This window comes from Galleria mellonella, unplaced genomic scaffold (assembly GCF_026898425.1).
Source record: "Galleria mellonella isolate WM207_F2 unplaced genomic scaffold, CSIRO_AGI_GalMel_v1 utg537, whole genome shotgun sequence".
Classification (NCBI taxonomy): domain Eukaryota; kingdom Metazoa; phylum Arthropoda; class Insecta; order Lepidoptera; family Pyralidae; genus Galleria; species Galleria mellonella.
In genome coordinates, this window is record NW_026442112.1 from 4446424 (window position 1) to 4473118 (window position 26695).

General features: G+C 33.6%; 1 protein-coding gene across 1 annotated transcript in view; it reads left to right on the forward strand.

Annotated features, from left to right (window-relative positions):
- Positions 1 to 26695, forward strand: part of LOC113519268 (CUGBP Elav-like family member 3-B) — a 981529-nt gene that overhangs the window by 887652 nt on the left and 67182 nt on the right. The window contains exon 5 of the mRNA XM_052898765.1: positions 5924 to 6003. Within this exon, the coding sequence (XP_052754725.1) occupies positions 5924 to 6003 (80 nt within the window). The remainder of the gene's footprint in view (positions 1 to 5923; positions 6004 to 26695) is intronic.

The following is a 26695-nucleotide window of genomic DNA, read 5'->3' on the forward strand; positions in this document are numbered from 1 at the left end:
CCGCATAATCTCTGGAGTGTTCGTAGATTATGCATAATCAATATGGCGGTGAGTAGTGAGCTAAATTGTTTACCGCTACGTGCGTTGCTCGCGCCTGTGCTCGCGCCGAATTTTATCATGTTACGACTATTATGGTAATGGAATATTCTTATTTCCTGCACTTACAATACTTATGTTGTTTACCTGCGACGTACCGTTTACACATATGAATTTGTTGTATGAGAACCACTACTCATGTAATAATTTAATATGTTTGTACTAGAAGACAAACATGCGACGCGACTGATAGATGCGATTTTCATTATTATAAAATACTAGCGATTCAGCCCGGCTTCGAGCTGAAAGAATTTTTAAAATCGATTGAATAGTTTTTGTATTTATCTATTAAGTATAAATATCCAAATGTATCACATAGGTACAAAATAATTTTTACAAATAAAAAAATATTACATATACATATATATATATATATATATATATATATATATATATATATATATATATATATATGTATATGTATATATATGAGCAATACGTAAATATACCGTCTAAATAAAATACTAAATACATATATATTTATCATATCAACCGTTAAGTGTCCACTGCTGAACATAAACCTCGCTACAAGGGGGGGTTTTGCCAGTAATTGTCACGCTTGGCAAGTGGATTGGCAAATGTAGTTAGGCTTTGGTGATGTTTTAAGAAGAACACTGCTATCCATCCCTTGACTATTAAGTTCCCTTACACTTACGACACCCACGGGAATGGAAGGGGTGGCCCATTCTAAGCCGGGATTACACGGCAATATATTAAAAATATTTATTTATTTATTTATTTATTTACACTTTATTGCACCAAGTAAAAAGAGGAATAACAAATACAGTAAATATTAATGAGAAGTGATACAAAAGGCGGCCTTATCGCTAAGCAAACTCTTCCAGACAACCTTTGGGTAGAGGACATTGAGAAAAAGACAAAGAGTAGGTGGCGCACTATTATATAAATATTATCAAATACAAACATATATAGATACATACATACATATATACACATACATATATAATATATACACAATTAAATATATACATAACATACATACATACATACATACACATACATATATAATATATACACAATTAAACATATACATAACATACACATACTTAACAGCATACATACAACAGAAAAAAATGACGAAGGAAAACGAAGAGAGAACACAGGAAAATAGTACTAAAGTGAGAGGTAGTAAGATTTAACAGAGATTTTGAATCTAGTAAGAGTTTGAGCGCACCGAATAGAGGTAGGTAGTGAGTTCCATAGACGAACTGCCTGAACAGTAAAGGATTTAGAATAAAAGGAAGAAGAATGAGTGGGAGATTTAAGTCGGGTGTTATTCCTCTGTACCCAGTAAATAACTTTTATTATAATTTATTTTGAATAAAAATGTACAACAGGCGAGCTTAACTCTGTAAGAGTTCCCTTCCAGCAAACCTTGAGTGGAGAGTAGCTTTAAATATCTCTTTATCCATATATATTTCTTTGTTTTTTATACAACTTAGAATGGCAAACAAGCTGACGGTCCACCTGATGGAAAGTGGTAACCGTCGCCTATAGATATCAGCAGTACCATGGACATAACAGAGTATATTGTCTCGCCCATGATACCCCCCATGCGTTGCCATTCTTGAGGACTCAGATATTATTCCTCTGTACCCAGTAAATTCATGAAAATTCAATAAATTAAATTCAATATTTTGTAACTTTACTGACATTAATAAAGTATGTAAATAGATTTAATAATAAATACATTTACGAAGTTTCCGATTTATAACACTAGCAGGATTCTCTCTAGATAACTATCGCAAGTCGACAAAATAAAAATGTACCTAATACAAGTGGAGGCATATTTTTCAATTTCACTTTATCACCAGTAGGCAAAACAATATTTTGCAAAGCTAATGCTCACATAAATATCTGTGAAAAATAACAGTATAACATAGCGTCCGCGTCGTCGGAATACCACGGATCTATGTAATCCGAACGTCATAAACGGTAGATCCATCAGTCGTCATTAAAGGGACAGGACGCGAACGACGGGCGGCGGCTCGCATTATTCCCGTCCCCCATTCCCCACTTCCACGGCGCACCTGTAGGAAACCAAGATTGATACCCGGCTACCCACCACTGCGCCCTGACAGCTTGTTATTGAAAAATTGAGCGGTAATCCGGCTACGTCGCCTTGTTTAAGATTCCATTTTACGCGCCAAATTTGCACTTTTTCTTTTTTCTTTTTTTTTTTTTTGCGCAAAGGCGAGATTTGTTTGTTGTTTCCACTTGTATTTTATTTTTTTCTTTAATATTTTAGGACGCATAATAAATTCTTCTATTTTTAACTAGTAATCAATTTTTTTTTTCTTTTTTATAACTTGGCACAAGAAAAATTAATCTATGTATGTAGATATTTATTGTGTGATATAAACTTGCGAATTGTTAGACGAATTTTTTTCATGCTATATAATAATTATCCGACTATAATAATAGTCAAAAAAATAAAAGTTTATTTTTTTTATTTGAATTTCTAGTCAACTAGTAAACAAAAACAATAACATTAAATAAATAAATAAATAGAATAATTAAAATATTATTAATTTATTTATACCTTAGTTATACACAAAAATTACATTGTTATTTTTTTTTATTTTTTTTATACAACTTAGAATGGCAAACAAGTTGACGACCCACCTGATGGAAAGTGGTAACCGTCGTCTATAGACATGAGCAGTACGAAGGAAATAACAGAGTATACTGTTTCGCCCATGATACCTCACATGCGTTGCCATTCCTGAAGACTCAGGTGTTATTCCTTTGTACCCAGTAAATAACTTTTATTATAATTTATTTTGAATAAAAATGTACAACAGGCGAGCTTAACTCTGTAAGAGTTCCCTTCCAGCAAACCTTGAGTGGAGAGTAGCTTTAATTACCAGCAGGCAGTGTGCGTACAATAAGAAGTGGAAACAGTATGGCCGTTTCTATTAGGAAATAATAAATGTGCTTACAAAAATACAAACTAATTAGTAATTGTAATTATTTATAAACATTTTAATTATTTATATTTTTTTTTTATTTTAATTATTATTTTATAGAATTATATTTACAAATAAGAATTAATCCAAATTTTATCTTTAACTTTTTCTTAAAGCCACTTTAAATTATTATGTATATTGTCAGCATACTGTTGTAGGATGGAATGATTTTTTCAATTTGTACTTTTCAAAGCAACAGCGATGGGGTCGGCTTATCGGCCTCCAACATCAAATGCTTTAGGTTAACCTCGCACGAACAATGGAGTACGTATCGGCACATGTCATATCGTGGGGTTAGATAGCAATAAGAAAATATACTCTTTTACGTTGGTTTTTTAGTTTAATTTTGAATAAAATATTTGGTATAATAAAAACACGGTAGGTCGTTGTATCAGCCGTTAACTACTGCTGAATTTAGCCTCCCCCAAATGGGGGGGGGGGGGGGGGTTTGCCAATAGTTTTCACGCTTGGCAAGAGGTTTGGCAATCCTAATTTATATATATATATATATATATATATATATATATATAATTATATATATAAGTTAGGATTATGTAATTAATATATAAATCTATTACCCTACAGTAACATATTATATACAAATATTAAATATTATAAATAATAATTCCTAATTTGATACACGCTTACTATTTTTAAGCAACTTCTTAAACGCAGTTTCGAAGCGTTTTTATCTTCATTTTCTGTTCGAATTAATCCTTTAATGATATTATAAACACAATTTTGATCCTTAACAAATATTTGGATAAAGATCATAATGGGTTCAAGACATTATGAGATTTGTAATTTTGTATAAAATTTGACAGGTATGTGTTCTTATTATTACAGTGTATGTTATGCTCACTTAAATCCCATCCGAGATCATACCAAACGCCCGAGGCGTACGTCCATCCCTGATCCGTTGTGAAATTTGTATGAATTTTGCCCGACGGCCGCTTGATGTAACTAATCATGTTAAATTTTGTTCACGGCCACGAACGCCACCTAGAGGCAAAGTCAATGAACTAGTGTCCTATTCGATAGTATACTACTTTATTGACTTCATTATATAATTTATTAGTTTAACAGTTTCAGACCCTTTTCGTCATGCTATATGGTACTAGAATCAGTCAAAGAAATTTTAGTACATTTGAAAGCTTTGATTTTTTTTATACAACTTAGAATGGCAAACAAGCTGACGGCCCACCTGATGGAAAGTGGTAACCGTCGCCTATAGACATGAGCAGTACCATGGACATAACAGATTTATGTCAAATCAACATTTGGAAAATATAGAGTATCCTTAGAATGTATCTAACATCACGCCAAGTTTCTCACGAGGTAGGCAGAAAGAATCGATGCCAAATTAATTCAAAATACCTGCATTACATGTTTTATTATCATACCTACTTGTACAACAATTAATCTGTTACCCTAAGATTGTCTTGAAAATATTGCTCTCAGCGATACGACCGCCTTACTGTACTTACACAGCTGTTTCGTTACATTTATTTGCAAAAAATGTTTTTTTAATTATACAGCACTATCATACCTACTTGTACAACAATTAGTCCATTACCCTAAGGTTGTCTTGAAAAGATTGCTCTCAGCAATAAGACCGAACTTACTGTACTTATACAACTGTATCGTTGTATTTGTAAATTGTCTTGCTTATTTCCTATATTGTATAATGCAAATAAAGTATACTCATTCATTCATTCATCAATTCTTGCACACGGTAAAATTGAAATTGTTAGAATTTTTTTGTGTTTTCTACCAATAAATGTAAATGTTTATCAAAGAAACATTAATTTAATATGGCAAAAGATATATTGAGCTTATCATTCTCAATATGTACTTTGACATTTTCTTCTATAAAATCATCCAATTCACTAGTAGAACACTTGATTTATTGTATTGCTGCAGATCACACATAATAACACAATTTTATAAATCTTATGTTGTTTTATGTATTATCTATTCTTATGTACATGTTGTGTGTGATTAGTAACAAACAAATAAACGATATATCTATCTATCTATCTATTTATATTTCATCCTATATACATCTCTGGTTTCAACTTATGATATTACTCGAAAGATAAGCAAGTGTTACATCAACGATATTTTTCAAAGAACAGAAGATTAATTGCTGAAGAAGCGTAATTGCTGAAAATATCTGGTTTTATTTATATATATATTTTGTAACAGAAAGTGGGAGGAAAAAACACAAACTATATATTTTTTTTTATTAAACAGACGGTGGAAAACATCTAGTTCATTTTATTTTCCATTTTTGTAATAAATAATAGGAAAACTATAAGTTATTATTAGGTTTATTTTAATTTTTTTTTGTTAAAGATATTAAAAATAAAGACAAGATTTACTGTCATTTTTCTGTTCCAATTAGTGGTAAAATGATCAGTTCACATATATTTTTAATCACAGACAATAAAAACACGACTAACTTTGACTACGTTTTTTTTTTAAGCAAACAGTAGAAAACTATTACTTTTAGTTACATTTACTTGTTACAAACAGTAGAAAAATTACTAGTTTTACTTTTATTCTATTTTTACAGACAGTAGAAAAACGACAGATTTTATTTAATTTTTTTTTAATAGACGGTAGAAAAACTGCAAAGTTTATTTATATTTTTTTGCAGACGGTAAATAATTGCTAATTTACTCTACAGCTAATTCTTTAGCGGACAATAAAAAAAAACTAATTTGATAATTTTTGCGAACAATAAAAAAAATACTAGTTTAATTATGTATTTCTTTGTAAGTAATAGAAAGGCAATTAGTTTTATTTACAATTCTTGTTTTACTTGGTTGCAGGTTGTGCATTCGTAAAGTTCAGCTCACACCAGGAGGCACAAGCGGCGATCACGAGCCTCCACGGAAGTCAAACTATGCCGGTGAGTACGCGACACTGTCTAGTCTAGAATCAGATAACACGCGAGGGTACAAGTGACAAACGGCATACGATCCATTGTGTCTAAAAAAACTTAATATTTGTTTTAAATAAATAATTGCTATTCCAAATGTAACGTTTTACATTTGAAGTTTTTTTTTATACAACTTAGAATGGCAAACAAGCTGACGGTTCACCTGATGGAAAGTGGTAACCGTCGCCTACAGACGTGAGCAGTACCATGAACATAACAGAGTATACTGTTTCGTCCATAATACCCCCTATGCGTTGTCATTCCTGAGGATTCAGGTGTCATTCCTCTGTACCCTGTAAATTCACTGTAAGTTATTTGAAATTTTATTTTTGGTGAAATAAAACATATATTTTAACAAAAAAAAACTTTTTTATATCTTGATTAGGTATTGAAAATAATTCAATTATCTACATAATACGTAGATATTCTAGATTTGAAATGCAAAAAATTACGTAAACTAATTATAATTCAGTAAAATATTTTATTTCTTGTGTAAAATTAAACATAACTGCTTAAACTGGAACACGTAAACGTTTATAAATGATGTTGACATTAAAAAAAAAGCTGTGAAAAAAAATATATTGTGTACTTTGTAAAATTATGCGAATGACACCCAACTAAAACTATAGAGAAATGAAAATTAAATTATAAATATTAGATTGGCATCGACTTCAAATATTTCACCTAATATAATTTTTATATAGTAAAATTTACCACAATATACCAGCTGTGATCAGCAACTTATTATAATGCCTAGAATAAATGTTAAAATTGCCAGAGAGAGACGTTATAGAAAATTCGTTTGCTTGGGCACCTCTGTTCCATTCGTGTTTCTACCGTGAAGCAGTTGTGTTTGCATGGCTGTGTTTCGGTTTGAAGAGTGGGATATGGCGTGAATTTACAGGGTACAGAGAAATAACACCTGAGTCCTCAGGAATGACAACGCATGGGAGGTATCATGGACGAAACAGTATACTCTGTTATGTCCATGGTACTGCTTATGTCTATAGTCGACGGTTACCACTTTCAATTAGGTGGGCCGTCAGATTGTTTGCCATTCTAAGTTGCAAAAAAAAAATACAATATTCGTAGTGTTTAAAACAAATAATATGCAGTGAACCATAAAATGGTAGCGAACTAAATAAGCTTAAGGTACCATCAACGGGATGGCTCGATATTACTAAGATTTTTATTTTTGTGGTTTCTTTGAAGTGTGAAGAAAAAAATGTCTGCATTTCTCAAAAGGTCATAAATTTTAAAAACTATTTATGCTACAATTATTTAAACATGCCACAACCCAAGTATTGAATTATTTATTTGTCACTATAATGCTAAGTATATAAACATACTTCTAATTTATCACTTGCATAGTTTAAACAAACCACAAACCGCTGCCTGTATAATCGTGTTACAATTGACGCTTGCAAATTGTTCGCGTTATATTCTGAATTTGCATATCTCTGTAGACACATCGCGGTTCTTAAAACTAATATTGCGATTTGAATACCAAATATATTTGAATACAGTGTTTACAGAACTATGTGGTGCGAAAGAAACGAGCACAACACTTGTAGTTAGTATATTTATAAATCTAAACGCTTACTTGTTACAGGAAATTGCTTGTTTGCCCCCTTTTGGAATTAAAATAAAAAATAAACGCAAAACTGAGATTATAGTATTTAATGATAAAAGATTCCGACAATACAAGTCTAGAACTTTTTTTTTATACAACTTAGAATGGCAAACAAGCTGACGGCCCACCTGATGCAAAGTGGTAACCGTCGCCTATTGACATGAGCAGTACCATGGACATAACAGAGTATACTGTTTCGCCCATGATACCCCCCATGCGTTGCCATTCTTGAGGACTCAGATGTTATTCCTCTGTACCCTGTAAATTCACGCCATATCCCACCCTTCAAACCGAAACACAGCCATGCAACCACAACTGCTTCACGGTAGAAACACGAATGGGACAGAGGTACCCAAGCAATCGACTTTTGTACAAAGTCTCCCTCTGGTGTTTCCCTCCCTCTTAGTGCAGGAGTCGCTGTTAAAGTATGTTATCAAAGTATGAAAAATGAATAAATAAATAAATAGATAGACAGGTAGATAGATAGACAGATTAGATTGATACTCTATTTTTTTCTTGAAAAAATACTGATACTAATAAATATCTTAATATAAAAAAACCCGTATCACAATATTTGTTCACGTTAATCTCCGAAAGCGCTCAACTACAACCGTACAACCCGCCACAAACTAAAATTTCATCCCAATCATCTGGACGAGTGGCGGTCTTCCACCGTGCGTTTTTCAAGGCACTTTCTTCCACGCACAACCATTCTTTGGAATCAACTTCCAGCAGCAGTATTTCCGAACCGATACGACAACATAACCTTCAAGAAAAGAGTATATTCCTTTTTAAAAGGCCAGCAGCACAATTGCAATGCCGCTGGTGTTGTGGGTGATCATGGGCGGCGGTAGTCACTTACCATCAGGTGAGCCGCATGCTCGTTTGCCCCCTGTGTTGTAAAAAAAAAAAAACTAAATTGAAATTTTGTAAATGTGTATGTGATTACTCCAACTTCAGAGATATGACTTGATAGTTTTTATCCTGATAATAAAAAATGGACTCGACGGATAACGGTAAAAACGAAATGACGTTTATCGGTTCCACTAGTTACTATATTATTTACTAGATTTATTGGTGATTTAACAGCTCTCTGAATAGCACGGTCAGTTAGTGTGGTGGTCGAGGTCATAAAATTTTAATGTTGTTGAAGCAATTGACGTAACTGTCTTTCTTCTCTCCATATATTTCACTATGACACCTAGTTTTTATTTCCCCCATTATTTATTACTTAATCTTTTTCTTATTTCTTTTTATACTCTTTCCTTTTAATTTTTTTTTTGTTTATTCATTCCACACTTCAGATGATAGGCTAAGATCAGAGACTACGCTGCCATGTTTAACCCTTCTTTGCATAATGGTGGAAATTTCCATCATAATATTGAATTCCCAAAAATTACATAAAAGAACAAGTTCACTTTAAGTAGATCGTGTCTAGATACCTTTTTAATGTCCATTACAGAAAAGAAAACGAAGCTGCCAAATTTATTTTTTTAACCATTTTTTCTTTACTTTTGAACATGAATTATATCATCTTGATTGATTTCATCATTAAAAAAAATCATGCAAAGAAGGGTTAATTATAAATTATATATATTTAAACATACTATAGATATAAATTAATATAATACAAATAAATATAAACTATTATTCCTTAAAAATTGTTTATTTTCATTATGAACTAAAAATATTTTAATATCTTAGTACATTTGCTTACTATGCAATCTAATGCCAGGTTATATTACTAAAATACTAGCATACATGCTTTAGAAAATCTGTTTGGTAATTTTCAAGTAATTCATTCTACAACAGTATCTTACCTAATACGAGTACCTCTATGTATATAATACACACAATTACAATTGTTGTAATGTAAACCAAACCTAAAATATACAGTGCAGATATATACTTAGCTTGGTAAATGATCTGTAAAGATTATTTGCTATTCAATAGATAATAAACAATTCCACTTCTACTCTACGATTTCTAAAGTTACCGTTAATTTAGAGAAACAATGTTTATTTTAAATACGTAGAAAATACGATATCTCTATACCGCCCGACGGCTGAAACGAAAGTCAACGGCGAACAAAATCAGATTAAATAAATTTTGATTTATACATTTATAACATGTACACTTTTTTTATAAAAAAGCAAAATTAATTGTAAACACATCCACATACACACACACACACACGCACACACACGCACGCACACACACGCATGCACGCACACACATGCACGCACGCACACACACACACACAGGCTCGCAAAAGAGCACGCAGGCACGCACGCGTGCACAAATCCACGCACGCACGCAGAATCATTCAATGTTGCCTATGTAATCTTGTAATATAGCCACAAAAAAATCAGACGAATTGAAAACATTAATCTTTCGGAAATCGTTTAAAAAATAAGTGTTAATTTACTTCGTTGAAACTGTAACGTTACCGTTTGTGGAGTAGAAAACTTTACCACTTATCCACAGCCACTATTACCGTTAACGGCAGCGCCAGTAGTTATCGTTAGATCCCGTAGTTGATGTCAATGCTTAGTACTCCTTCCAGAAATGTACTTACAACTCAATGATATATTTTGCTTTTTACACCACGAAGTTCAAGGAGAAAGAAAACCCTACCCCAGACCGACCAGTATAGAGACTCTGTTATATATATATATATATATATATATATATATATATATATATATATATATATATATATATATATATATATATATATATATATATATATATACACACGAATGGGACAGAGGTACCCAAGCAATCTACTTTTGTACAAAGTACTATGATACGAGTATAATTGATGAACGTGATTGATTATTATGATTAATTGATGAAATAAAAACTTTGATAATTGCCATTTGACGACGGTCATGTTTGTCAACTTTTTCATTCGTGTTTCAACCGTGAAGCAGTTGTATTTGCATGGCTGTGTTTCAGTTTGAAGGATGGGATATGGCGTGAATTTACAGGGTACAGAGGAATAACACCTTAGTCCTCTATATTTTATGTATCTCCTCCTGTCCTGTATATTTTAGAAATAATAGAATTTCATCGTGCCTTTGATCAAACTGTTTATAATTACTCCTCTCCATCCAATGGCTGCCTGGAAGTGATCGCTTTTAGTGATAAGGTCGCCCATTGTTTTCTCACTGTGATTATTTCTTGTAATTTTTGTATTTATAATAAGTTTACTGTTGTAATCTTTTGGAGGAAACAATAAGGAGTATCTGTCTATCTATCTATCTATCCTCAGGAATGGGAACGCATGGAGAATATCGTTAGCGAAACAGTACACTCTGTTATGTTCATAGTACTGCTCATGCCTATAAATGACGGTTACCACTTTCCATCAGATGGGTCGTCAGTTTGTTTGCCATTTTAATTTGCATAAAAAAATAACTTTCAACAAAGAGGTTACATCCGCTATGGGGCATGACCAGAAATAGCACTGCCATGTCCTATCCTAAAAACTAAAACTGCAATAGCTGTTTAGTGCTTAGCAATAACACTAATAGTTTAGTAGTAAGACACTGTTTGTATAAAGTCTCCTTCTTATAAATCTCTATTTATATGTACCTGTAAATCTTAAGTATGTACTCCCTACGTGTGCCTAACCTTAATTTATTTAAAACCAATCAAATGTTCAAATAGTAAATACAAACTCGGACACGTCCGAAGCGTCCGAAAATAGGGAACTTGTTCTAAACTCAATCGGAGAGCCGCCAACACGGGATACGCCCTCCAAAACACAATATACACACAATGTCCGAGGCACAGTTAATAGAAGGTAGCGAACTGAGGCGGGGATTTAACAAAAAGTACTAAAATTGTCCAGACCTGAAGCTTAACTTTTTAATTAGAGGTCCCGTTGTTCCGCCACTGAGGAATGCAGGCTTAGACGTGCATATTAATGTGTAAATCGCTTGTATTCTTGTTCAAGTCGTGGAGGCTTAATACTGGCTTTTAACCGCGACTTCATCCGTTTAACTGAGGTATGTTAATTGACCGGGATAAATTGTAGCCCATTAAAATGCTCAGAGATAACAAACAAACATACTTTCATATTTATAATATTAATAAGGATTACATGAGTGAATCTCTTATGGGTGATCATGGAATGGTACTGAGAGCACCATTCCATGTTATATTAAAAATGAAGATGTACAACGGAATGTGCTCAAAGAAACTGTTCAATATAATGCCCACGGTCACCTTCTACCATCGTACAGCTCGCCATCGACAGAGAGTTCACCGCTATACCTTAGAACCTAGATGGTCGCTTACAGAGATATTTCTTCCCACGAACATTTAGGTTATAAAATGAGCTCCCTGTCGAGGTTTTCTTAAAAGACTACAGCATGGGGTTCTTAAAAAAAGAGAATCCTACGATAGGCTACGATAACCGCTTACCATCAGATGGACCGTATGCTAGTTTGCCACCTCAGTGGTATAAAAAAATGTATTTAATTATTAAATTTAAATTAGAAGCAAACATTCATATTTAACGAACATTATATAAAGAAAAAGATGTAATCAGATCTTAGAGAATAGGATTATTGTGGCAAAATCGCTGTGAATTAATAACTGTAATTTCTAGGGAGAGCCGCGTAGAGGTCGCTCTGGTAAAGTACATTGTTAATAATGAGGTAGCGTCCCCTTTCGTAGCGTAGACAAGAACCGAATGCCAATGCCATTATACGCATCTGTTGCTTCATCCACTTCATCCACTTCATCCACTTTCATAACTCATCATAAACAATGAACTACTCGTAATGTTACGCTAACTTGATTTAATACAGCAGCATTTAATATAACTATTTTTTTTTATACTACTTAGAATGGCAAACAAGCTAACGGCCCACCTGATGGAAAGTGCTAACCGTCGCTTATAGACATGAGCAGTACCATGGACATAACAAAGTATGCTGTTTCGCCCATGATGTTTGTACCCCCCATTCGTTGCCATTCCTGAGGACTCAGATGTTAATCCTCTGTACCCTGTAAATTCACGCCATTTCCCACCCTTCAAACCGAAACACAGCCATACAAACACAACTGCTTCACGGTAGAAACACGAATGGGACAGAGGTACCCAAGCAATCTACTTTTGTACAAAGTCTCCCTCTGGTCTAAACTATCCCAAACTATCTTTATATAAAAAAAAGTAAATGTTTATTCCTATTTTTATAGTCCTAACACATACAGAGTTCATAACCGAGTCGCGGCACGTCTTATTAGGATAGATGGGATTATATCTATCTACATAGAAACTTTTATAAGCATTATTTTGCTTTCACTATAATAATCTTTTATGTTATCGCTTCGTATAACGACTTGATCGTTCTATGTGTTGACCTAATGCTAATTTGGAATGCTCTTTCATAGATAATCTAAAAAAGATAAAGAATAAAGTGAAGAGGCAAAAAATATTAAAAAATAAATAAATATAAAAATTTGATTTATAAAGTGACATTGTTCCACGAAAAACAAAACCGACTCATTTTGTGGAAAAACTAGTCATTTTAATTTAAAAGCGAAATTATTGAACCGATTTTGATAAAACTTCTATGGAACTAATTTATACATATATCCTATCAGATAATAATAATTAATATAATTACTCTTCTCCATCCAGAGGTTGCCTGGAAGAGATCGCTCTTAGCGATAAGGTCGCCCATTGTTTTCTCATTGTGATTATTTATTGTAATTGTTTGTATTTATAATCACTTTACTATTGTAATCTTTTGGAGGAAACAGTAAAAAGAATCTATCTATCTATAAAAAAATAATTTTCCATATCGATTTATAACTGACGGATTTTTGAGGTAACAAACGTTAAAATAGTACATTACTGCAGCGGAAATCAAAAACACAATTTTACTTTTTAAGTTCAATGACGAATAATGAACAATAATAATTTTTCACGCGCCATGATGCTCCTTTGTTTTTTTTTTTTTTTTCAATAAACAGCTTTCTATTTGCAAGCCAGTTCGAAATTTAAATAAAACCTTTTATTAGTTACCTCCTTGGTAGCCATGTTTGGAAGTAAAAGGTCATTCCATTTTTAAATTACAGTACAGATATGAGTTTACATAGTAATTTATCTGGCCCCAAAACATGACAGATATGGATTTTCATACAACTTTTGCCGGCCGCTGCCCGCATGTATCTGGCCAGTACGGCAATTTGATTTATCTCTAAGAAGATTGTTAAAATAATGCTCACATTTCCAAGCATGTTTGAGAAAAATATATTTAGAACGTTCTTCTTTTAGGAGTCTGTAGAAAACAACATTGAATAATCTTTGCGAATCGCTAACCTGGCTGGTACTCATTAGGAGCTGTTCCAACACGCCCCCGCATCCACGAAATCCTATATATTAATTCTAATAAAAGGTAATATCGTGTAATCCGCTCCGCCCGCCCACAAACTTGAACGTAGCTGTGAGCGACACCGCGAGAATTATGACAATTGTAGAAACAGAATTGACGGTAATTTATTACTTTTTTGAACAAAGAAAGTGGCAAACAACCATACGGTAGGCATGGATAATATGAATACCGGGGGGGGAAGGGATTGTTAGTAATGGAGACTGAGAATCCCATTGCTAGCAATATACTCAACCAGGTCGACCTCCTCGCGGTTCCCCCTGGAAACTATCATGGTTAATTCCTGATGAATTCATCATGATGGGCTAACTGGCCTGTTTTCATTCTCATCAATCACCCTTCACTGGTACTCCGCCAGCGTATCCCGTTAGCGCGGGTAGGGTTACCATACCATTTTCACCCATTAAAAAAAAATATGAACACTCCCCGCTGTCTGTCCCTATGTATGCTTAGATCTTCAAAACTACGCATTGGATTTTCATGTGTTTTTTTTAATAGATAGAGTGATTCAAGAAGAAGGTTTATATGTACGAGTATAATACATGCATAATATAATATCTTGCTATTTTGCGCGACAATTTTTTCGAAATTGTATGTTCATACTTTAATCAGTATTAAGGTTAATTTTTAAACCACTCTGTAGTATATTTAGTATCAGCATTGCACCTGTGCGAAGCCGGGGCGCGTTTCTAGTTTACTATATTCCAAATCACAGTCCAAATTAATGCGTCTCCGATATTCGTCATGCAAATGATTGCCTCTTTAATTCAAAAGATAAAATCGCCCGCGTTGTAAATAGTCAACATTTATAAGAAATGCAAATTCGGGCAATTTTTATGTGCAACCAAATGACTCGAAGCGCCGCTCGGGCACGCTGCTCGATAGCGAATATAAACGCTTCATTGAAATACTTTGCTACCTTGCTGCGTTCGATGCTAACTTGTGCAGTTTGAAACTTGCTAAAATGAAATTTAATCGTTGTAATAAAAATTTACATTAGAAAGAAAGAATATATATGTATTAACTGCTTAACTCTATACTTAACTCAGTTCCTCTGTCCCATTCGTGTTTTGCATGGCTATGTTTCGGTTTGAAGGGTGGGATATGGCGTGAATTTACAGGGTACAGAGGAATAACACCTGAGTCCTCAGGAATGGCAACGCATAGGGGGTATCATGGGCGAAACAGTATATTCTGTTATGTCCATGGTACTGCTCATGTCTATAGGCGACGGTTACCACTTTCCATCAGGTGGACCGTCAGCTTGTTTGCCATTCTAAGTTGTATAAAAAAAACTTAATAATAATGATTTATTTGCTTGAAATGTGGCCTATGTGGCTTGGTTTAAAATAATGAAAGTGCCACATTTTGTCTTGTCTATAGGCGTACAGTAATATATATATATATATATATATATATATATATATATATATATATATATATATATATATATATATATATATATATATATATATATATATATATATATATATGATGTCCTTTCATGACATGACCTTGATTTTCAGTTGCATCAATTTGTTGAAACCTAACCTTGTTTGGAGTTGTGTAAAATTTTATCAACCGACTTAAAAAAAGGAGTAAGTTCTCTTTTCAGTTGTATTTTTTTTAAATTCGTAATCTCAGAACTATTATATTTATAAACCAATATGGAAAATTCTTTTTTTGTCTAAAAATTACCAGATTGATCCCATAGAATTGTTAGAATCGGTTAAGTAATTTGGTTTTTGAATCATAATATGATTGAAGTCGTTTTTTTTTTTATGGAAAAAAAATTTACTTGTTTATTAATAGCTTACTCGACAGACATCGAAAGCTATTATGTGTTTGATTGCAACATTTGATTGAAACGTTTGATTTGACAGCTGTGAATAGAGAACAACTTGTTTGGGAACAAGAAAAATGGGGTTTTTAGGATTTTTCTCGATTATTCTCTTCATAAGAACTGTTCTCGAACTTAAATGAATATTTGACAAAAAAAATGCCAAATTAATGCAGCCATACTCAAGTATTGTACTTTTCTTTTATATACAGAATTTACTATATTAAATCTACTACGAGAATAAAGGATCTGAATGTACACAGGTCCGAGAATCTAAGGTCTATACGAAGTTTCCCGATTTACTTCAGGATTTCTGTCAATAATATTAATTCGTTTTAAAGTACAAGAGTTTAAACCTTTAAAAAAACATATAAGTACGTATTTCCTTCTTCAATAAAATCTTAAACGTTTAATATATTTATACGAATTCGAATACATTTAAAAAGCTTATTTCCCGTTTATATTTTTATAAAATAAAATTATTTTAATTGCACAAAACAAAATTAAATGATATTGTGCGGATATATGGGGTCTTCAAAAGGATGTATTAAGAATTTGTCAGGGTCGGCAACGAGCACGTGACAACCGAGACAGGGTGTGTGCTTGTTTACCACTTTAGTGCGATAAAAATCAATTAAAGGAAAATATATAAAAAATTTTAAGAAATAAATCAAAATAAATGTAAATACATAACGTAAATTAAATAAATAAGTAAATGTTATATAGATCACAATTGACATAATTCATAAATAAGTGAAAATCAAGTGCAAACTAGCTAGCGGCGCAGGCAGCGTTGACAAGCCGAATTGAGCCAGGTCGAGTGAGGGTTTTGTAAATCAGAATGGAATTTCGCCGGTCCTCTGTGCCCGATAATTCCTTTCATCGTGCAATAGTACAAAGCCCTCCGCCCTCCGGATTTGCTGCGAACTCCTCTAATGACCTTTTTGTCTGCCAGCTCCCTGGCCCTGTATATTGTACAAATATTGATTGACTCGTACCCGGTTCTAGCTGGAAAATTCACGTTCTCCACGCTTCTGTAAGAGTTCGTGATTTAATATTTTATTAGATTTTTTTGAGACACTAAAAAGCAAAGTGAGCGACTTCTCGCGCTATACGATCATATGGGTGTTATGGGAAATACTATCTTGGTATCTTCACTCTAACTGATTCAAGTCTATAAGAAATCGCGAGAGGACTATTTTTTTTGATGGGTGAAAATGGAATACTAACTCCGCCCGCGCTAACGGAATACGCCGGCGGGGCACCATTGAGTGATGATAGGTGAGGATGAAGCAGGTCAGTCAGCCCATCGTGACGAATTCAACAAGAATTGCCCACGATGGTTTCCAGGGGGAACCACGTGGAGATCGACCCAATAAGGCATATTGCCAGCAATGGGGCCGTCAAACTCCATTGCTGACAATCCCTTTCCCCCCGCGAGAGGACTATTATAAAATCCCTTGTCACTATGTTTGTTCACACTAATCTCCCAAACCTCCCCATCGATCTTATTAAATTTGTAATTGCATTATTTGCTCCAACTTAGAGATAGATAAATAATTTTTAATAAGTATTTATTTTGTAACAATATTACGTTTTATTAACATTATTTTTAAGAATATTGTAACTAAAAAATATTAATAAGCTAATACTAACTAAGAAGTATTTAAGATTACTTTCCATAGAGTTTCTGATGTCTTAGAAAGGCACAATAAATGGTATACTTTCAGACATTTTGGCACATAGTTAAGAATTCCTTTACTCTTATACATTAATCAACACTCATAATTTGTTAAAATAATTTATTAATTTGGATAACTATTGTACAGACTTTTATTTTCTGTTCACTGTAATAAATTATGTATATATTATATGACTAATGAAAGGAAATATAATGTAGAATATAGAGAAATAGACACCTGGCTGTGTTTCTTTCATTTAAAATTAACCTACACATTAGCAAAATAAATTCATTTAATTAATTTCATTGCCTCTTGCATCCTGTAAAAGTCGGATTGTTTCTGGAGAGAATACACCGGGTGTGGACCACTATTTTAATGGGGTGAAAATAGCATGGCAATCTGCTATTTTCAGAACCTGAATAATTATTTAACAATGCATTAAAAAGGTGAGTTCGATCAACTTTAAAGTTAGTTTCTTCTCCTTGGATAACAGAATGTGATGATGGTAATGCGGTGCTGTTCGTACAATCGGTGGTGATAAAAGATGTTGATTTAAATCTAATAATGATTTATTCACGATGTGTGGTTTAATTACTTTTGGCAGCCTGCGCTATTGGTTCATATATACACTTGTCTTCCGTTTGTATTCGTTCGGCTAAAACCAGTGAAAGGTTACAAAGGTGATAGGTGAAGAAAAATCTACTAAAACAAAACACCAATGCATAACAAAATTAGTCCGACTCTCCCGTGACAGAAATCGGCTGCCATTAAGCGTACATAAATTTGTCAGTCATGCAAAATCTTTATTACAGTTTAAATCTTAGATTCATAAGCTGGCAAATAACATAATACACTTAGGCTAAAACAGTTAATTAATAAAAATTTTGATGAAGATATTATTATGATGAAAATTTACTTTTATTAATTTTTACACCTGATATTTAATAGCGGCGTAAGCGTCGATCATGGCGCATGGACGAATACTAAGCGATCAAGCGGGTGGCGGGAAGGGAAAATTAGCAAAGTTGCCAACTTGCTAGTGCTTTTAGATTCCGAGAAATTTTTATTGTTTCAACCCACCTTTGGTTCAATTCTCCTCGGTCTCCCCTATAGTATACTTTCAGACATTTTGGCACATAGTTAAGAATTCCTTTACTCTTATACATTAATCAACACTCATAATTTGTTAAAATAATTTATTAATTTGGATAACTATTGTACAGACTTTTATTTTCTGTTCACTGTAATAAATTATGTATATATTATATGACTAATGAAAGGAAATATAATGTAGAATATAGAGAAATAGACACCTCTTTCATTTAAAATTAACCTACACATTAGCAAAATAAATTCATTTAATTAATTTCATTGCCTCTTGCATCCTGAGGTAGACACGACCACTTTTTAATGGGTGAAAATAGCATGGCAACCTGCTATTTTCACCAAATTAAAAAGTGGTAAATGTACCACAATGTATGAGATGCTGCTGTTCGTACAATCGGTGGTGATAAAAGATGTTGATTTAAATCTAATAATGATTTATTCACGGTAATTACTCGCCTGCGCTATTGGTATACACTTGCGGGGCACCAGTGAAAGGTGATAGGTGAAGACTAAAAGGCAGGTCAATTAGTCCATCGTGACGAATTCAACGATAAATTTGTCACGATAGTTTCCAGGGGGAACCGCGTGGAGATCAACCTGATCAGTAGCTATAGGGACGAACCTCCCCATTACTAACAATCCCTTCCCCCGACACGATCACTCGCCCCCCTCTTAAATACGCCTATGACTAAACACATGAGAATATAACTTACCTAGCAAACAAACAATTGAAGTTTTTTTTTATATAACTTAGAATGGCAAACAAACTGACGGCCCACCTGATGGAAAGTGCTAACCATCGCCTATAGACATGAGCAATACCATGGACATAACAGAGTATACTGTTTCGCCCATGATACCCTCATGCGTTGCCATTCCTGAGGACTCAGGTGTTATTCCTCTGTACCCAGTAAATTCACGCCATATCCCACCGTTCAAACCGAAACACAGCCATGCAAACACAACTGCTTCACGGTTGAAACAAAGATAAAGAGGTGTCGTAAACAACTCTATACAAAGTATTCCGGCTATAATAATCGTTCACAATATCAAATACGCGTGACTTATCCCCAAATAGATACGTCGATAACCCTTCGTTGCAAAAAAAAATAAATAATTCAAATTGCACCGTGGACCGGTGAGATAATCGCGTACAAGTTCACTCGCATCCCTCTTATCTTTTCTTGGGCGGGCCTTCCATTTCGCCCGACCCCTTCTTAAGGGATAGCGTGGTCGAAAAATATATTCTGACACGTAACCTCTACTTTCAATCATTTCGGATCCGGCTCGAAGGACCACAATGTATGAGATGCTGCTGTTCATACAATCGATGCTAAGAAAAGATGTTAGTTTCATTGTAACAATGATTTATTGACGATAATTGTTAATGATTGATGAATGACGCGTGCCGCCGTGGAACGATATATGCATCAGCTATTAACTGTTTTTGTTTTGTTTTATACAATTTAGAATGGCAAACAAGCTGACGGCCCACCTGATGGAAAGTGGTAACCGTCGCCCATAGACATGAGCATGATACCCCCCATGCGTTGCCATTCCTGAGGACTCGGGTGTTATTCCTCTGTACTCAGTAAATTCACGCCATTATGTGTCTAATTTCATTCACTTTCATCACACACACTCATCTCTCCTACATTCACGTTTGTTCTGAAGAGACACACGCAGTATGTTCCCGAGCCCAATTTTACACAATCTATTTTGATAGACATGGGGATTTCCACGAAGGCTACGCCAATTCTGAACGTACTTAATTATTCATTTTTAAGCGAAAAGATGTATACGCGTGTTAACCCCATGCTAATTCCGGTACGATTGAAATGGTGTGTCTCTAGGGTTCCGTGCCTCCAAAAGAAAAAAACGGAGCCCTTATAGGATCATTTTATCCTTTCATCATCTTTCATTATCGGTCCGTTCATCCGTCAGTCCATCCGCAAAGGGAGTCAAAACCTATAGAGTATTTCCCTTTGACTTGAGAGTCATGAAATTTGGCAGGAAGTAATATCATATAGCACAAGTAAAGGAAAAAATCCAAAAACCATAAATTTGTATTTATTTGTTGCGCGAGCCCGACTTGCACTTGAGCAGCTTTTTGAGGTCGCCCTGATAGGTCGGGTCGACCTCGACGCGGTCCCCCCTGAAAACCATCATCATTGATTTATTATTGTATTCATCCAACCCTTCCTTTCTCGTGGATGTCGTAAGAAGCGACTAAGGGAGAGCGGGGCATGGGCAGCAGCGTCCCTCTTAAAACATCTCCAAAGCCCAACTACGGTTGCCAATCTGTCTGTCAAGCATTGTAACTACTGTCGAAATCCTTCAAAAGGGAGGCTTATGTTCTATATATATATATATATATATATATATATATATATATATATATATATATATATATATATATATATACACATATACATACCTACACTATCCTGCAATATCATTGTACAATACAATTCAGATTAAATATACAGGTACTTCGTCTTAATGCAGTGCCCCATTATGCCAGCTTTAATACGTAAGGTTTTCGCAAAGCCGATCAGAAGAGGCAGCCCGCGGCCCGCGGCCCGCGGCCAACCCGGCCGTCCCACCTCCATTCGAATCAAATTTACAACGCAAAATATATATTATACCTGTAGTAAATAAATCTCCACTTAATGATACAGTCGTTTTTCGGACTTGGGTTTGATTAATCCAACAATATAGTTGCCGAATACTAAAAGACATCCGAGTTAATTGTGTCCTATGTTACACTATGAATGAGACTTCGTGAATAGTAAATATTGGTCACTTAAACACGTTTAATAGTCGGAAAGGATTTAATATACATTTTTTTTTTTATACGCATCTCATGATATGTTAGTTTGGTGGAAGAAACAGTGTCTGTTATTATTTTAGATTCAAATACTTTTAATTAAACCACTCTCACATATTTATGTCTCAAATTTACAAAAATTTTTTTTATACAACTTAAAATGGCAAACAAGCTGACTGTCCATCTAATGAAGGGTGAGATATGGCGTAAATTTACAGGATACAGAGGAATGACACCTGAGTCCTCAGGAATGACAACGCATGGGGGTATCATGGGCGAAACAGTATACTCTGTTATGTCCATGTCACTGCTCATTTCTATAGGCGACGACGACGGAAGCGGTAAGCTTCCCATCAGATGGGCCATCAGCTTGTTTGCCATTCTAAGTTGTATAAAAAAAAAATTTAATTACAGAAATACAATTAATAAAGTATAAAATATTTTTTTATACTAAAACGAAATTAGGTGTGCACTTGTTTTTACTAAATCATATTATTATATTTTACTAGCATAATCCCACGCCTTTACCTGCGTGAATCAGTATATAAAATATCCTATATGATAAGTCAAGATACAATCTACCAGTTTGTTTAGTAGTTTTTACGTAAAATAGTAACAAAAAATTGTCCGTCTATCTATCCATCCGTCCATCCATAATTACTAATTTTCCCATTTATAATACCATAACACTGAGACAAGACTAACATAAGGCCTGATATGAATCAAGTCTCTCCCTATTGAGGGTTTTACCAGTAGTCGCCACGCTTGGTAAACGTTAGGTATTGGTGATAATAAGAGACGCTGCTGTTCAATACTCAACCATTAAGTTCCCTTAGTCGCCTCTTACGACTTACATGGAAAGGAAAGAGGTGATCCATTCTATACCGGGACTACACGGTTCTTTATAATACTAATATATTTTTTGTATAAATGAAAAGCAGTGAAATAAATAGACGTTTAAAGTCAATATATTTATAGAATATTAAACAGTGCGTAGACACTCAAAAACTATTTGTATAACTTGGCAAATTCACATTTATAACTAATGCTGTAAAGTCCACAGAAGATGGAAACTAATCAGAGCAAAGTTAATCAAAAGAGATTTGATTGCAATCGTTTGTAGACTGTAGAACTTTTAATTAAACAATTCCAAATAGATACGTTGCAAACAAAATTTTAACTAGACCAAATAAACTCAATTATTTGACATTCCAATCAAATGAAATGGAAACAAAAAGTTATTTCACTCAACTAGGTGTTATTTTGCAAATTTCATATCACTGAATTATTTTTTAATGTTAAATATAATTAAAAACTATCACAAACAATACACACATGCCTAATTCATTAAACGGTTAAAACGCCAAAAAATTCACTTGCATATCTATATAAATAAAAATTAATCACCAAATTTGCACAAAATGCAAGAATCTCGAGAATGGGTCAACCAAATCGAGATATAAAAAATTTATTTAAATATTTATTGAAATTCTAGGAAAATTCTTATGAAAAATCGTATAAAAATTATCTTTAAAATGTAATAAATCGATCAATAATTTATTTGTGTATATAAATGTAAATAGATTGCCAAAATAAATAGCAAGCTCTCTATAAATCAACCCAAAACGTGTATAAATAATTAAAATAAAATAATTTAATTTAAAATACATTCATGAAATAATTTTTAAGTGCCTAATATTTTCTAACAACTATGTGATATTATAAGTATTTAATTTTACATACATCAATAAAAAAAAATTTCTATTTCCCCTACCGACCGTAGAGGGAATACCTGAGGTCAATAGCATTTGACAGAACAATATCTGTCGGATAAGCTAATTTAAAATATAAGCAAGTATATAATATTACAACGTTACCAAAAATACTGAACTAATCTAATTTAGCAACGAATACGAATGGAAAACGAACGTAAAAAATGATTATAACTTGTACAAAATTTCACTTCTAAGAAGGGCTTCGAAAAATAAACACATTAATACAGCGGGTATAAAATTATTACGCACGTTGGAAACACGCTGTTGTTTTTAATAATTGGGCTCCTCTAAAGCCTTTGCTGGCCTTATTAAGAGAAATTTTCAAGTGTACCACTCGCCCTGGGGCTAGCCGGCCGACAAGGGGCAGGCTAACGTAAAAATGTACATACCTACTAATTTGTTTAACAGATTTTGAGAAAGGTTTTCGTAACAGTTCAGCTGAACTTCTGTGGTTGAGATCCCATATCAAAATCGCGTAAAAGTTTGTGCTAAACTCACTTTATTTCGCAATTCTCACTCCTATTATATTTTACTTGAAAGTTTATATTATTTTGCCGCTACAGTATACGTGTTTGTGTATGGTAGTTTTTTGCCTTCGTACGCGTGGAACTCTAAAGTAGGAAAGACTTTTTTTTTACAACGCAGGCGGCTAACGAGCATGCGGCTCCCCTGGTGGTAAGTGACTACCGCCGCCCATGATCACCCACAACACTAACGGCATTGCGGATGTGCTGCCGGCCTTTTAAAAAGGAATATACTCTTTTCTTGAAAGTTATGTTGTCGTATCGGTTCGGAAAGACGTTAAAATAGAGCTCTACTAGGTGACGTATCATAATAAAATTTACACCACATTTTAAGTTACACCTTCAGGAAAGCAACAAAAAATCGGATAATGTTCAACATATTTAACAGTAGTCAGTTATCGGCTGATGTAATGTGATGGTATTCAATTATAACTACTCCATAATATAACACAAAGTCGCTTCCCGTCTGTCTGTCCCTATATATACTCAGATCTTTAAAACTACGCAACGGATTTTGATGCAGTTTCTTTAATAGATAGAGTGATTCAAGAGGAAGTTTTATATGTATAATACATGCATAATATAGTAGAGAAACGATACGATAAATTAAAAAATATACATTAGAAATTGTATTTTGTAGTATATTTAGTATCAGAATTGTGTGACGCCGGGGCGGATCGCTAGTTTATTATACATCACACACAATACACATTCCCCGCCCATTGTAGGTCATTAGCAGAGTATGGGAAATTAAAATGAGTAATTAAAAATGAAGAAAAAAATTTAAAACGTAACATGCAGATTTTACGATTAACAACAGAAAAGAACACCGGCTTTAGACATGGCAACACCAGTTATTCTTCAAAAACCAAACTACAAAACTGATTTAATAAATATTTCTTTTGAACCAATCTAAAAATACAATCTTTCAAATAAAACAATATGCCAGGTTGTCTGGTAAGAGATTGCTTGTAGCGATAAGGCCGCCTTTTGTATATGCACATTCTGTATAAATACTCCTTGTATACATCTCTACTGTGCGCAATAAAGAGTTTATTATTATTATTTATTATTATAATAATTTTCCAAAGCGATTTATATATGATGGAGCTATGAGGTAACAATAAAAAAATGCAACTAAATTATTAAACCTTACCTACAACTTTCTTTTACAGTTAACGCTGCAAAAATGTCAACAATCACCTGAACACGTTATAAAGAAAAAAAATAAATTTTTAAAGTTTCTAGATTACGTCTATGAATAAAACTAGCAGAAACTATTGAATTATAAACCTAACATTCAGATTTATAAACCCCCACGACCTGTCCTCTAGGCACATTTCATAGCAACAATAAACTAAGCCTATTAACCAGGTATTTTATGTTTTCATTCAACTATACAAGTCCAGTATTGCGGGAACGACGTCGTAACGCGGCCGGGTTACCGGGCTGTCCCAAGGCGTCAGGCAATAAGCCTGTATTAAATGACAAATACACATCCAGCTAAAGCCAGTTATAAACGTCGTTACGGCGTGGCGCAAGCGTTAAGAGATCAACGGGAATATAAACCACTATATATCTGTATATTTTAGTGTATATATATATATATATATATATATATATATATATATATATATATCAATAATTAAATATATCTCACATTTAATAACGATGTGAAAAACTCGATCGAAATGAATATAACTGAGTTGTGACCATTTTGTGTTACTATAGCATACGCATGAAGGAAGAAAAGTGTTACTTGTTTTATATATTTTGCTTTTTTTTGTATATGCATTCTTTTATCTCTTTTTACTGTATATATTGTTATTTGTGCGCTGTAAGTAATGCAAATAAATTATCTATCTATCTATATAGATATCCGACTAACCAAACTGGACAATACCAAAATGAGTTATTACTTTTTTTTCCACTATCAATGTCCAGAGAAACCCAATGTATAGATATTGTGGCTTTGTTAATATTAACTATGCCTACTACTCATATATTCATTCAAAAAATCTATGTTTAGTCAACTGTTAAATATAGATTTTCCTTATATAATATAATAGTATATATGTACAATAGTCCTGTACCAAAATTACTACACCCTAGAGATAGGGTTCCTGTAATAATAAGTAAATAATTATTTATTACAAATATAAAGACAGAAATTTATACATCAAAACATCAATTAGATATCCAAATACAAAAAAAAAATTACATCTCCCATCTTAATCTTACATCTAGCTCTGTTGGTATGGGAAACTAAACATTTTTTGGTATATATCAATCTATATTTTAGTGATGTTTTAAAAACCAAACTGCGGTTGCCAACCCACGTACCAAGCGTGGCAACTACTTGCAAAACTCCCTTATGGGGGAGGCTATGTTCAGCAGTGGATAGTTAAGGACTCATACAACCGATCAATATTACTTTCGACAAAATATTCAGTATGTAGTACAATACATCCTTAAAAGGTAATCCAACTACAGCTATACATAGTTAAATAAGTGTGTAACAAGTACGTATATGTATAAGTATATGGCATAAAATTACAGGGTACAGAGGAATAACGTTTAAGTCCTCAGGAATGGCGACGCATGGGAGGTATCATGGGCGAAACAGTATACTCTGTTATGTCCATGGTACTGCTCATGTCTATAGGCGACGGTTACCACTTTCCATCAGGTGGGCCGTCAGCTTGTTTACCATTCTAAGTTGTATAAAAAAAACCGCTGCGTTACTTTGTAATTTAAATAATTTACAGTAAGTCATGATACACAGAAGTTATTTTTAGGCATCTTACCTATAGCAATGACGTAGTTGATGTCCGTAGTTCCTACTTACATATGACGGA